The following is a 13,254-nucleotide window of genomic DNA, read 5'->3' as shown; positions in this document are numbered from 1 at the left end:
ACTGATATCAGATCCACAGATCTCTCCTCGGTTCGGTCTCGCCTCGGTATGATCTCCCTTGACCCTCCGAGGACTTCACCATCGAGCGACGTACGACATTGATTTCTCGGCGAAGAAGTCTATCCGGAAGCGTGGAATCATCAAGCCAAGAGACTTGTTTGTGCTGCTATCCAAATTAGTATTGCCTGGATGCGCGCGAGAACATCTCTACTACTCGCCTAGTCTTTGTCTTTGTGGTAGTTGTTATACACGTCACCTTGTGGCAATCCCCAGCGCCTACCCCATCTACCTATTTCGATGACCTTCGAGATTATTGTTGATGATAGCAATGGCAAGATTCTGCCCTTCCATCGGGTGATCGTTAGTGTAGCCTCGTTCTCGTTCCTGCTTCCAACAAACCACAAGGATGTTTTGATATTTGAGAAGACTGGTATAGACATGCCTGGAGGCGTTGCTCTTCACGCTGATGAGAAGGAGATGTCGCGATGGCTATGCGGCTGGGTCCCGCTCTGGACAGTACTCGTTGTAATTTGCAAATAGTACATTTGTTCTTCATTTTATTCGCACGCGTTCCTAAAGCGGATATCACGAGATTTTCAAGTGCATACGCTACCAGTTTCTCACACTATTCTCCTTCCGTCCTCTTCTTCTCCCAAATCCACCCACCCAACCCTGACCCCAGATCAACCAATTCAGAACCCCCAGCCATCGTCGCCGCAATCTCCTTAATACTCGCATTACTCAAGACTAACACGCCCGATACCTCAGTCTTCAACTCCCTCTTCGCCCACCCTCTGAGCTCGATCGCAACCAACGAGTCCAACCAAAGCGCGTGAATCACTTTATTCTCGTCCACACCACGGACATCCGACCAGTCGAGTAGACCAATTTCGCTGCTTTGACGACGGCCGTGGCAACATTCATATGACTAGCTTCACGCAGACGTCTTTTTAGCTGCGACGCATCGCCGCCAGTAGCGCGGGCTTCCTTTATCTCTCTGGAGTCGACAGTGTTCAAGGACGAGAATTTGGCATCGTTCGTCCAGCCAAAATCCATAGCGCCACTGCGCTCAATCATGCCTCCGGTCCCAACCCCCGTGATGGTTTGACTCGGGACGCTCGTCTCATCTCTACCGTATACCATCCCAGTAATAGCGGCCTCGAGCACGATGTGCAGCTCTTGTTCCCTCATGCCCTCGAACCTGGAGTTGCGCAGTTTGAACATATGTTTCCACTTTTCGGCGACAACGCCAATGTCACGCATTCAGCCTAGATCGATTGACGTCGCTGCTTGACCTCTTGCTCGGCGATGGAGTGCAAGCGCGTCTTGATAGGCGTTGGCGGCGGCATAATTGGCTTGGCCGCAGTTGCCGGTGATGCCTACGAAAGAGGCGAGCATGATGAAGAATGCCATGTCATGCGGAAGGCAGGAGTGCAAGTTCCAGCTTCCCTGAACTTGGGGCGCTATAACGGCTTGCCAGTTTTCGGCGGTCGTGTTTTCGAATGTGGAGTCGTGAAGGTTCATCGCACATTGGATAACGCCGCGGATTGGAGGGAAAATAGAAGCGCAAGATGCAATAGTCTCTTCGATTTGACGAAGACTGCTGATGTCGCATTGATAAACGCCGGTCTTGATGCAAGCTGACTGAAGAACGTCGGACACTTGGGACCGCAGCAATTGAATCTGAATTCTAGGCAATGGAGCAGCTGCTTTGTGGGTATTCACGGTACAAGTCCCCCACCATGTGGCGCTAATCGAGAGTTCCATAGGTGAGCTCGAGATGAATTTTGGAGAATACGATTTTTTCTATCCAGACGGTGAAATAGACACCACACCCACGAGCGGTGAGTCAGACGAGGGCTTGTGATCATAAAACGGTTCAGTAAGTCGGAACATTCGCTGAATCTTCGTATAACAGATGTTCCAAAGCTATACCCGCCTCCGTATCGATGCTTCTACGAGGCAAAGCCCAGCGTGTCGCAACTGCTTCGAGCCCACGAGTACCTTACCGAGGTTGTGGAGGAAGACGGCCTTTTGAGAGTATATTGGGTTTTTCACAAGGCGCCAAAGTCGCTGCATCTCTCCTGCTCTATCAAGCGTGGGAAGTGCATTTCAACTTCGCTGTCTTCAGTGGCGGTACAAAGTCATTCGATGTCTCTGCCCTCGCTTCTGGGAAAATCTCAAAACCCGTCAAGATGTGTGCAGACACACATTCTACGAGGATAAGAATTCCAACCGCCCATGTGATTGGGAGAAGCTACGCTTGTCGTAAATCCTCGAAAGCGTTCTTAGGGTTGTGCAATCCGCGGGAGGTCAAGGTGTATGATCATAAAGGTGCGCATGTTGTGCCGAGAGGACAGGAGGCGATGGAGGACTTGTCAGCTGCTCTCAATTGGGTGGTCGATCGAGCGATGTATCAGTGAAATAAGCGTATTGCGAGAGTTGAAGGGAGGGAGAGACTGAGTCTCAAAGAGGCGACAACCAGTTGTTTTGATCCATGCCAGGAGCTGCCAGTACTATAACCGTAATGAGGCAACTGCAACGACGGGGCCTCGAGTTCAATACTTACAAAGCTCAGTGTGGGATACCATCTTCGGACGCCCGCAAGCTTTTTTCTGTCTTATTTTGTGGCTCTATGATTCCTGCCTATACCGAGATATCTATGTGAAACACGACCTCAGAATGCTGCATGAGATGTTCGAACGTAGCAGGCCTCTTTCCCTACTGAGATAAAGTCGACCTAACTCATCAGGAGGTAGAATGACTTTTTCTTTGGAGTATTGTATGTGGTCTTTGATGTTGTCTCACGCATTCATGAAGATTCGATCATATCCTTAGCGCGTGCACTTGTCCAGATCGGTCAAAGTATATCGGAGCTGAGAAGGCCTAGCGGCATCATCTTCAGCCTGATTGGGAACTGTTACCTAACTCTCTGAAAGGCCAGTCTGGACCGACCTGCAGCGGCTCAACTCATGATGGCTCTCGATAGGTGTACCTCGTTACTACCTATTTAGATCTGTGAGAAGGTGCTGCTTTCACTTGGCAGTTGGAGATTGTTGACTGCTACGGCAAACCATACATGGCCCAGATGATGTTCATGGCGCCCTTTGAGCCATTCGTGACAAATGCATGCACGGGGTACCCGTCTGCGTTGGACAAACACGGCGCGGTTTCAGGGGTAAAGTTTGATGATATACGTGCCAATGGAAGATGCCAGATGGTCCGAGACCGCCCCGTCAGGTATACAGGAACGAACATAAGAATTTGGGCCACCATGAACGCAGTACTCTAGCATCTTTAGACTTTTGGAAACGCCAATTCCACTTCATGAGAGCAAATTCGGAGAGAGTGATGTTGGGAGGCAATGGAAAGTGGTAAGGATCGCGAACGGGTATGCGAGCAATTGGACCATTTTGGGTAGGTAGCAGACTCTTGATATTGACACTATTCACCAAGCTGTACATCTTTTTCATCATTGCCAATAAGATGCGCAATACACCGCCGTACCAAGATACTTGCTATCAAGCCCAGCATACCTGCTTCGACAAGCCAGGCGCGACTTATGCTCCTTTGACAGCAAGTAAATCCTTCAAGTCCATATCCTTGGTTGTCTGCTCCCTCACAAAATCAGCCACCGGATTGACCAAATGGCTACGATCAGCTTTCGTGCCAACGTGCACACGGAAATGTCTCTTCCCGTACGGCTTCCCCACCGCATCAACAATCGCCTTCGCCACATCCTCCGGGTTCGAATCCTTCGGCTCGACAAGGATGTGTCCATCCAAGATGCGCTGGTGATAACCCTTGTACGCTCCTTCCTCGTACTCAGCATTGACCGCCTTGTCATCGGGCGTTGCAGCGTAGGCGAAATGGCTGGTCCCCTTGCTTCAAGCTCCTGGCACGATGATGGAGGTTTCGATGCCCCAGAGAGTCAGCTCGCCTGCATAGCAGACAGCAAGCGCATCCATGCCGGCCTTGGCTGCGAGATAGGGGCCAAGATAGGGCGGGACACCGCCTCGGGCGCTGCTTGAGCCGACCCAGACGAGCAAGCCTTTGCCCGCTTTGCGCATGTGAGGAAGCATAACGCGATTGAGACGGTGGGTCCCGACGCAGTTCACATCGTATTCGGACATTAGCTGCTCCGGGGTAAAAGCCTCGCTAGGTCCAAAGCTCATGTGGCCGGCATTATGGATCAAAACGTCGATTTTGCCCGCTTCTTTCAAGACCTTGTCGATGCCATTCGTAAGGGACTCTTCACTAATGACGTTCAAGGCCACAGGGCGCATGTCGACCTTTTCCTTTTCGACAAAGGATTCGATGTCTTGGACGGAGGCGTTGCTGGGGGAGGGATCACGCATGCCAGCGTATACTATATGACCGGCTTTAGCGAGGGCTTTGGCGGACATATTGCCGAAACCGCTGGAAGCACCAGTGACGACGATGACTTGGGACATCGTTGAGGAGTATTTTGAGATATAGATGCTGAACCGCTTCTTGGGCCGGAAGGTGTCAAGAGAAGATATTTGGGCAAAACAGTAGACTTCTTGGTTTGTAGACAGAGGAAAATAACAATCGACGCGGAAATGCCTTATCTTTTACAGACCGCAAACATTTTGCGGTATGGATCCACCTCAAAGGAGATACTATGTAGAGGCCGTGTACAATGGCAATGATGGTCCGAGGGTCCTCGAGGATACGAAGATGGCGGCGGCACGGCTCGACGGTTAGGCTTGATAGGGTAATTGATGATAGCTGACTTCGTATGTCCGCAGCCATGTGAGTAGGACCTTGTCAGAGCCCACTGTGTCATTCGCTCGGTTGATTGATCAGGAAGTGTGAAGAAAGAGAGTGGAGGTAAGGAGTATTCTCGGTGATACCGCTAATTGAAAACCTCAGTCGGACCGAATGAGCATCAATGTTGGAGTTCCGATGCCGGTGAAAGTCTTGAAAACATTGTATTGTTAAAGCAAACCGGAAGGACTGTCTCCGTGATAGCGAGGACGCATGATTACCTATTAGGACATTCATTTCTTCAAGGCTGCGACCAAAGGCGTTCTAGGTTGCTCCGAGACTTAATTTGGTAGGTTTTGAAGGCTTGCAGTCATTGCCGAGGGAGTGATCGAGAATACGTGGAGTCTCTTCATCATCGTCATCGATACAATTGGCGTTGTAGGAGAATCTAACAACCTAAAGTAAGGTATATAGGCTTTTCGCTATGGGAGTATTACCAGACCGCTGAGGAACGCTCATCGAGGGGGCCATATTGCACTTATAGAACCATCGGGTAGGACTAACGTGGTGGCATTGTCGTGGAAGCTTTGAACCAATGATTCCTGGCGAGTACCTCTGTGGCAAGGCGTGTTTTGAGTGGGGCTTTCAGTCAGTCGACATTCCCAGGCATGGAGAGAGGGCGTTAAACCAAAGTCGAATGCATCACCAATGAAAGTAATATATGTCAACATATCGCTCATTGCGCTGGTAAGTCCGCAACCACTGGTGGATCTCCCCCAATTGGTGAATTTCCTCCTATCGGTGGATTTCCATCGACTGGTGAATCTCCTTCCAATAGCGGATTTCCTTCGACTGGCAGATTTGCTTCGACTGGTGGGTTCCCTGCGAATGGTGGATTCCCTTCGACAGGAGATTCCAATTCAACTACTTGATCACCTTCAACAGCTTGGGCTCCGTCCTGTAAAAGGGCTGCTTCTAGTGCTGGGTCCCCTTCCACCGCTCCATTATCCCCCGTTGAGGGAAATCCTTCCGCTGCTGGGACTGCTTCAGCAGCTCTGACTTCCTCCGCTGCTGGAGCTCCATCCACCGCCAAGATATCATCCGCTGCTGGGCTATCTTCCACTTCGACATTCGCCTCTGCCTCAGCCGCCGCTTGATCTTCCGGGCGTTGAAGATGATCACTCTTCCAAGACCCCACGGACCAATGAAAAACCACAGCAGGCCAGTCTTTGGAATGGGCTCCCTCGACACCCTCACGTTCAGCTTCGGCAGTGCTCATTGCTCTGATGGGGAGGATGAGTATATCATCGATTAGCTTAGGCTCTTCCAGCATGGTTGCATCCTTGTGCGTAATCTTTTTGCCCGTCGCGCGTGATACATAGGCAAACAGCGCATTGGTGAACGCCCCCGGCCCAGTCGATTCGATGACCTCCTTATACGAAAGCTTCATTGTTGCGAGGGTTCTATACTGCTTCCGGGCCATCTCGAGGAGGTTTCTCGCAACCGACTCAGCAACAAATCGCATAAACGGGTGACGGGCTGTGCACATGAAAGTCCAATTGTTGATGCCCCAGATGTATTTCCGGTAGTCATAGTAAAGACTCGCATCGTTCTCCACAGGCATGCGGTCATTTTCTACGCCAATGACAACGCCGGTCTTGCCCTGGAAGGCTAGAGGGATCCACGTGTCGATGGGCTCCTGGCAAACTACGTCTAAATCTGCATAGACACCGCCTTCTGCCGCGAGGACAAGATAGCGCATGAAGTCAGCTCGGAGGATTTTGTCTGTGAGGTTCAGGAAAGTATCTCGGATCAGAGGGTCATCCGCGAAATGATGGCGTACATAGCTCTCCGCGCCATGATCAGTGAGCAATTCGTATCGATAGTGAGGATTCTTCTCCTGCCATGTCCGAGCTCGCTCTCTTTCCTCTTCGTCTAGAAGAATGGCGGAAGTATGCCATGTCTGCCAGACCTTTTTGGGTATCTCCTGGCCAGCAAGGGTGGCAGACTTGGATGAAATTGCATGAGACAGGGTATTAAAAGGGCCAGTGTTGCTAGGTGCAAAGTGATTGACGAGAAGAACTATCAATCCAACAACCGCCCCACACTTAAGGAAAAAAGGTAGTCTTCCCCGAATCATATTGGGGGGATTCATGATGATGAAAAGAGGTCGCCTCCGTGGCGACGAGACAGGTGGAATGGTGCTGAATGTACGAGAAAACTAATGCAAGACAAAGATGCAGAGTGATGTCGAAGTAGGAAGGTCATGTTGAAGGAAGGCCAATCGAAAAGGCCTGAATGGCGTTGTGGGTATGTCTAATGCAGGTTGGCCACCACCAAGCACCTCCGGGCGCTGAGGGCGTTTTCGATTGAGCATATTTTCCGGTTTTTTCTTATCGAGGCTTGCCAAGCCCGCTATGTATTTTGCAGGTTTAACCGAGGAAACGCTAAAAGTACATACCTTGCCACCTTGCAGAAAATAAAACCATTGTACCAGCGCCACGAACCTACCTACCGTAATACGAACTAAATACCCCCAACAACACGACCAACAACCAACAGGTGTCCGCCCTCGGACTACTATGACTAACGGGGAACATTTCGCTTCACAAATCAATAATGCGTCGCATGGGATTCGAACCTGAGCCCTTGCCAACACCGCTGCCAGAAGATTACCCCAACAACACCTTGCTGTACCGAGACCTCTGCTCTAGCGTCTGGAAGCTCCGACGGAAGGATTTACCGATGTACCCACACTCGCTCGTTACAGCTGCCAGTGGTATTCCACCCTCTCGCGGTGATCCGCCTTGACCCCTTCGGTAACCACATATTTTCAACTTTGGTTTTCAAACAGGGGTAAGATACTATGCCAAGAGTACACCCCGTAATCACTCGTAACACTTTCCTCGAGGATCTCTTCAAGGACCGTTAAACCCCATAATAATATAATTAATGACACGGGTCAATGTGCTACTAATGTGAACGCGATGGGGGACAGCGTCTCCGGCTATTGACCATTGACCAGCCTACTACCGCCTTGGTAAGATATGAGATCAAGAGAAAGCAGAACAACAGACATAATGTGAAAATGCTGAAGGGCTTCTTCATGCATGCAAGCAATGAGCTGATCTAGCCGATAGCTTCCACAGCCTCACTAATCCTTCGTCCAAGACTCAGTATGGCTCCCCATATCCTCGGCCTGCCCTAAGACTACTAGTGGAGATACTGCGGTACCGGCCAGAAATTGACCTCAATACCGCACCCTGATCCAGTTCACGACTCAGCGCAATTGGAGCCCCAATGCAACTCCATCGGGCGTATCTCGCGCCGCGCAAGTTCGAGATGGAACGGTTCTCAAACACTGCTCAACATCCCGTGTGCAGCAAAAATGTCAAAGAGCTGGTCTACGATGGAAGGCTATTTCGTGAGGAATACAGGGAAGCAGAAGCTTTCAAACCAATGCTGTCTTGACAGGCGCATTCTACATGGAGTCATACCGATCTGGGAGGTCATCTGGGAAGTCATCTAGGAGGTTTACGGAAAGTGACTGTCTGGAGAGTGAATTGGGACACTACTCGACTTACGGTAAAGAGCATATACATATACTGGACAACAAGACGGATTATCATACTCTACATGCTATCTTACGGCATATGCCCATCAAACGCATTATTGCACAGGACTCCTGCGATTGTTACCAGGCTCCCATCCACGCTACTGACCATTCATGATACGGGGAGATGGGTGAGCTCCGTTTGCCTGCAATCTTGCCTTCGAGCTGGGATGAGTTCCGGCTTCCGCTCGAGTGGGACCATCACGTTCCAGGTGTTTTGACCCGGGACTGCCGAGGCCTTGCTCATCTCTTCCATGCCTTTTCGGGACATTGCCACAAGATTGATGAGTTGCATATTGGTACTTCATGCAAAATGCAAAGTTACTAAGAAACTGGTTTAGCAGTATAATCATCGATGAGCAACATTCACGTCGGATTTTCCAGGGCTGGCGGACTGGGCCCCATCTCTCGCTGCTGGATTTTGGGTATATCAAAATAACGTAAGACGGTTTGGCTGCTATCATTGGGGCACAGAAGGACACTCTGTCGGACATTGGAGGCCAAAACGGATGGATAGGAAAGCCAGGCTCGTGGGAGGGCTTGGGGGATGAGATAGGCCGATTCCTGAAGCTTCAAGATGTGATGCTCAACGATCTGATACTCGAAGCTGAGGTGAGCATGATGAGGTCTATGCCTCTCTCAAGGGATCGATAAATAGAACTCGTCAATTGTACTATGCAATGGTCCCCTTCTGAGACGCTTGGGACGGGCCGGTGTTTGTCAGGCCTTCCGTTTCTGGTGGTTGTAAGCTTGAAGCCCCGGGGAGAGGATGTGCTCGATCACTGATCGCCATGGCCATTCACTGATTGGAGCTTTGATGGTAAAGGGGTTTGGCTTTTAGTTGCGTTGTAGCTCAGAGAGACAAAGTAACAGGCATCAATACCACTGCTACCAGACCATCCAGTCATTAGCTCGTATTACTTTCCATGGCCAGTCACCATTTTGAATTACAAACATCTCCGCGATACTAAGATCTCCATTCCCGTTGACGACTCTGGAATACTTGATCGAGTCATCGGGATAATTGAGTATGGTGTCCGGCAAGCTGGCAACGAAGGCGGCCTTCGATTAATGCGTCCGCAAAATCTTTATCTCGTAGCTTAGTAAATGCTACTTGCATTTAGGGAAGGAAAACCTGGAAGCATCGTTAGCAAATTCGACGGTTTCTCTCCTGTGGCTTCGCCTTCAAGCCTTGGTCTTTCACACTACCATTAATCCCATAGCCTCTACCAGCCTACCTAGTACGACCTCAAGCAATGCTCGATGCTCCAGTTAAAGAAGCAGCGTTCGAACACCTCCTTTACGAACTGAGATAATACAACAAAACCCCTACCCCCACAACCATCACCCCTCCAACCCACACCCATCTCAACAGCCCCTGCATCACTTTCTGCCTAAACAGCTCCTCCACCGCCTTACTATCATTCGCCCTCGGGAACGGCTCAGCCGGGACCTGCTTCCCCAAAGCCTCGCACAGCGGCCCCCACCCCTCCTTCACATTATACAACACCAACTTCTCCCTCGGCACGATCTTTCTCAGATAATCCATATGATACCCATATGTCTCCCTGACACACGTCTGATTCCCGTCCCGGAAATACAACTCCCCATACCTGCCCTCCTCCGCCGCTCGGACATACGTCGTGAAGAACCTCAGCGTGGGAAGCCAGTAGAACGCGAAGCCCAAGAAGCCCATTTTGCTGTTCCGGACGACAGGTTCCATACTGCGCCACCAATCGTCCGGATCCCGCGTCGTGCAGATGACCTTGGCATCCGGATACAGTTCCATCAACTCGGCCACGAAATTGATAGGCGGTGAATCGGTGACCGCGACGTATCCTCTGAACTGCTCCCTCAGCGCCTCTTTTACAAATTTTTGATCTCGATCGCTCTTGCAAGGAGTGCGGTACATGATATCAATCCATTTCCTGATATGGCTTTCCTCGCGGAGAGCCAGAGCCTCGCCGCCATGGTAGACGGGCCCGTCGAGGAGACGCTCGAGCGCGAGACCGAAAGAGACGGTGCCGGTGCGGGACATGCCGGCGCCGATGACTTGGATTTGTTTTGAGGGGTTGGTGGGGTGGGAGGGCTGTTGGCCCATTTTTGAGAGACGTTTAATGCGGTGGCGAAATGTGATAGTCTTAGATGCCTGCCGTTGATGGGAATCTCTCTAAAAGCTGGAGGTCAATAATCCCCGTAAAGGAGCATTTGAACATTTCAAAAAGAGAAAATAAATGTATAGTCCTTCAATGGCTATAAGTTGCACCTAGTGAAATAAGACAACTATAACAATTCTGCCAGTAGTAGTCCCAAGTTATAAAGCTACTCGTACATATCTTGTTCCTTGCATGTGATAATAACGAAGACGTTTTGAGCACCCATGAATGAATGACTATGACTCCACATTTCCGTGACGTAACGGATGACTAATTCAGTCAGATCACAGTCGAGCTATGTTTACATTAGGCAAATGTCTTTCACTTTTCCTATCATTCTATTTACTTCGGCCCAAACCCATCAGATCAGTAGCTGTAATAATTGTCTCTTGATTGATCAATGGACCATTCCCAACACTCAAGTATTTCCGGTATTTCAGATATTACAGAATCTGTTTTCTTGTGCAGAGACAGCCCCATTTGCAAGATCGATGTACACAAGGGCTAGCTTGATTCGATTAGTGAGACAGAATAGAGATATTGGATAGAAGAGCCGGCTTGCCTTACTAACCGTACCATTGGGCTCCAAAATGAAGCCCGATAGCAATTTTCACGCAACGTTCGAATCAATGAACACCAAGGTTCCAAGCTTCGATCGAGTACTGATCATTGCTTTGCGGTTGCAAATGCATTGGAAGACCTGATCTCTGCGCTCTCGTCAATTCCCTGCGCAAGACAGACTCAGAAAGCGCGGTAAAAGGACGTCTCGCGACTGTCCATTTTGGAAGCGCAGAGATTCACTGAGCAGACTCTGCGCCGCTAGCCCGGCCGCGCTTTCTTCTTCTGGGGCCCTTCTTCTTCCTCGTTGTCGCTAATATCAGCATATAAGGTCTTCGGCTGAGTCTGTTTCCATGCATTGGTAAACATAGGATCCTTCTCCGCTTTCTCGGCGTACTTCAGCAGAGCTTCTCGTGGATCTTCATCACGCATAGAGCTGAGCGGTATGTTGTTCTTAATATGCTGTTCGTCGGGCTGGCTCTTAGCGAACGGAGTTGTCATGGGGATGTGCGGGCGCCTTGGATCACGAGAGCGGCCGGACACTGTCAGACCTATTGTTGGGTGTCGAGAAGCGTAGCTAGTACCAGCTTGGGCTGCACGTAGTCCATCACCGGAAGATATAGCGTCTCCTGATAGCCCCTGGGAAAGATCGGTAGTGAAGTTGGGATCATCGTCGATGTGTCGCCTCTTGGGGGCTTTAGACATGACCATAACGGCGCCACGAGTTGAGGTTTTCGGATCGTATAGCACATGCATCTCTGCGTTCGCGGAGCCTGTAAGTATCTGGTTCAATTTCTCATGCCATAGAAGTGTGACGAGCGGAGATCCATCCGTGACAGGAGTCACAGTCTCCGGCTTCAGCGTAGCAGGATTCAAGATGTGAAGCTCGCCGCGTGTGGAGCCTGTAATGATCGATGAAGAAGTGGGAGAGAAACGGATGTCCGTATTAGCGTATTGATCGGACGTCGATATATGGTCGACAACGCTTATGGGTTGCTTGAATTTGCGAGTATCCCATAGCTTGATCAGATCGTCACCTCCCCTTGTGACTACGGTTCGCCCATCAGCGCTGACATCAAGACCTCCGGTCCAAGTATCTCTTTTATGGGCTTCTCGTATTTCCGCTGATGGCCTTGAGTATGGTCCATCGCCGTCCCACATGACCAGACTACCATCCAGACCTGCTGCCACAAGTAAATTCTTTCCACCTTGGATAGGTGTGCCCCATTTCACAGCGGTCATCCTCGTCCTGCCTGCTGATCCAGCTGCTCTTGACTTATGCACTATCACGTCCTTCTGCTTCAGCGGCATGTTGACGTCCCATATCCGCAGAGTGCTGTCTGTGCCAGCCGTGACCATGAGGTCTTTGTTCGTTGGGTGCCATGTTCCTGTAGTGATGGCAGAAATGTGGCCCTTCGTATTGTGCATATCCCTCAGATACATGTCTCCCTTGACAAATTCCTTGAGCTCTTCCCCATCACGACTGAATATCTTGGCCTGAGGCGTAGCGGAAATGACAAGTAATGAGCTTGGAGAGCTTGGGTTGAACTCGACATGGTGGACAGGGTGTGTTTCCGAGCTCGCGGATGCCTTTGTAGCCGTAGGATCGATTGTTTTGAAGGCATGTAGGGTATTTGGGGTCATGGAAGCAAAGTCGTGGAACTTGATGGTGCAGTCTGTAGAGCCAGTGATGAATCTAGAGCCGGAAGGGTCGACGGTAATGGTGGTAATGGGCCTCTCATGGGTCTTGAGCACCAGCTCGTGAGAGACCGGGAAGTCGTCATTTTCATCGGAGTCTTCCTCGGAATCTTCATCGCTGGAGTCATTATTCCCGCCGCGTTCTTCTGAGGGCAATTCCTTGATGGCCGTGGTAGGTCGTTTGCTCTTCTCTAGCTGTCGAGCCACATCCGTCTCCTTTGTCTGCTTGCCAAACCCCGTAGGGAAGAACTGTTTCAAAGCTTCGTCTTCCTCGATGAACACCTCATCGTCGTCCATATCGTGGGTTGTCCGGAGAGGCTTGATGGTGCTAATTTTAGAAAGTCGAGCTGAAGAACTTTTGCTTCCGAGGATGCTCGGTGTCTACACGTGTACGTTTACGATCTAATTCTTAGGCAGCGAATCACAAATCATGTCACTAAAAGCTCTCGATGCCGAGAGGAACTTAGAGCCATATCCATTCTACAAAGCAGTGGGAGA

At 50.3% G+C, this 13,254-nt stretch overlaps 10 protein-coding genes across 10 annotated transcripts; 4 read left to right on the top strand and 6 right to left on the bottom strand.

Annotated features, from left to right (window-relative positions):
• Positions 1-297: 297 nt before the first annotated feature.
• HO173_012320 (uncharacterized protein) lies at positions 298-836 on the top strand (the record flags this gene model as incomplete). Its single annotated transcript, XM_037314192.1, has 2 exons — positions 298-539; positions 602-836. The coding sequence occupies 2 exons, from the start codon at positions 298-300 to the stop codon at positions 834-836; spliced, it is 477 nt and encodes a 158-aa protein (XP_037158967.1).
• A 1-nt stretch (position 837) lies between these two features.
• Positions 838-1,224, bottom strand: HO173_012319 (uncharacterized protein; the record flags this gene model as incomplete). The annotated part of the gene is made up of 1 exon (XM_037314191.1): positions 838-1,224. The coding sequence occupies one exon, from the start codon at positions 1,222-1,224 to the stop codon at positions 838-840; it is 387 nt and encodes a 128-aa protein (XP_037158966.1).
• Positions 1,225-1,263: 39 nt separating this feature from the next.
• On the bottom strand, positions 1,264-1,767 carry HO173_012318 (uncharacterized protein; the record flags this gene model as incomplete). Its single annotated transcript, XM_037314190.1, has 1 exon — positions 1,264-1,767. One exon carries the CDS (start codon positions 1,765-1,767, stop codon positions 1,264-1,266), a length of 504 nt encoding a protein of 167 aa, XP_037158965.1.
• Positions 1,768-1,949: 182 nt separating this feature from the next.
• On the top strand, positions 1,950-2,423 carry HO173_012317 (uncharacterized protein; the record flags this gene model as incomplete). Its single annotated transcript, XM_037314189.1, has 1 exon — positions 1,950-2,423. One exon carries the CDS (start codon positions 1,950-1,952, stop codon positions 2,421-2,423), a length of 474 nt encoding a protein of 157 aa, XP_037158964.1.
• A 970-nt stretch (positions 2,424-3,393) lies between these two features.
• On the top strand, positions 3,394-3,798 carry HO173_012316 (uncharacterized protein; the record flags this gene model as incomplete). The annotated part of the gene is made up of 1 exon (XM_037314188.1): positions 3,394-3,798. One exon carries the CDS (start codon positions 3,394-3,396, stop codon positions 3,796-3,798), a length of 405 nt encoding a protein of 134 aa, XP_037158963.1.
• Positions 3,799-3,887: 89 nt separating this feature from the next.
• On the bottom strand, positions 3,888-4,454 carry HO173_012315 (uncharacterized protein; the record flags this gene model as incomplete). Its single annotated transcript, XM_037314187.1, has 1 exon — positions 3,888-4,454. The coding sequence occupies one exon, from the start codon at positions 4,452-4,454 to the stop codon at positions 3,888-3,890; it is 567 nt and encodes a 188-aa protein (XP_037158962.1).
• A 1,013-nt stretch (positions 4,455-5,467) lies between these two features.
• On the bottom strand, positions 5,468-6,886 carry HO173_012314 (uncharacterized protein; the record flags this gene model as incomplete). Its single annotated transcript, XM_037314186.1, has 1 exon — positions 5,468-6,886. One exon carries the CDS (start codon positions 6,884-6,886, stop codon positions 5,468-5,470), a length of 1,419 nt encoding a protein of 472 aa, XP_037158961.1.
• Positions 6,887-7,350: 464 nt separating this feature from the next.
• Positions 7,351-7,542, top strand: HO173_012313 (uncharacterized protein; the record flags this gene model as incomplete). Its single annotated transcript, XM_037314185.1, has 1 exon — positions 7,351-7,542. The coding sequence occupies one exon, from the start codon at positions 7,351-7,353 to the stop codon at positions 7,540-7,542; it is 192 nt and encodes a 63-aa protein (XP_037158960.1).
• Positions 7,543-9,644: 2,102 nt separating this feature from the next.
• On the bottom strand, positions 9,645-10,445 carry HO173_012312 (uncharacterized protein; the record flags this gene model as incomplete). The annotated part of the gene is made up of 1 exon (XM_037314184.1): positions 9,645-10,445. The coding sequence occupies one exon, from the start codon at positions 10,443-10,445 to the stop codon at positions 9,645-9,647; it is 801 nt and encodes a 266-aa protein (XP_037158959.1).
• Positions 10,446-11,319: 874 nt separating this feature from the next.
• On the bottom strand, positions 11,320-13,053 carry HO173_012311 (uncharacterized protein; the record flags this gene model as incomplete). The annotated part of the gene is made up of 1 exon (XM_037314183.1): positions 11,320-13,053. The coding sequence occupies one exon, from the start codon at positions 13,051-13,053 to the stop codon at positions 11,320-11,322; it is 1,734 nt and encodes a 577-aa protein (XP_037158958.1).
• Between the last annotated feature and the right edge of the window lie 201 nt (positions 13,054-13,254).

The sequence above is a fragment of the Letharia columbiana genome (assembly GCF_014066305.1).
Source record: "Letharia columbiana isolate WasteWater2 chromosome Unknown Sc0000077_s0, whole genome shotgun sequence".
In the NCBI taxonomy this organism is placed as follows: Eukaryota; Fungi; Ascomycota; class Lecanoromycetes; order Lecanorales; family Parmeliaceae; genus Letharia; species Letharia columbiana.
This window is presented reverse-complemented; position numbering and strand designations above follow the sequence as displayed.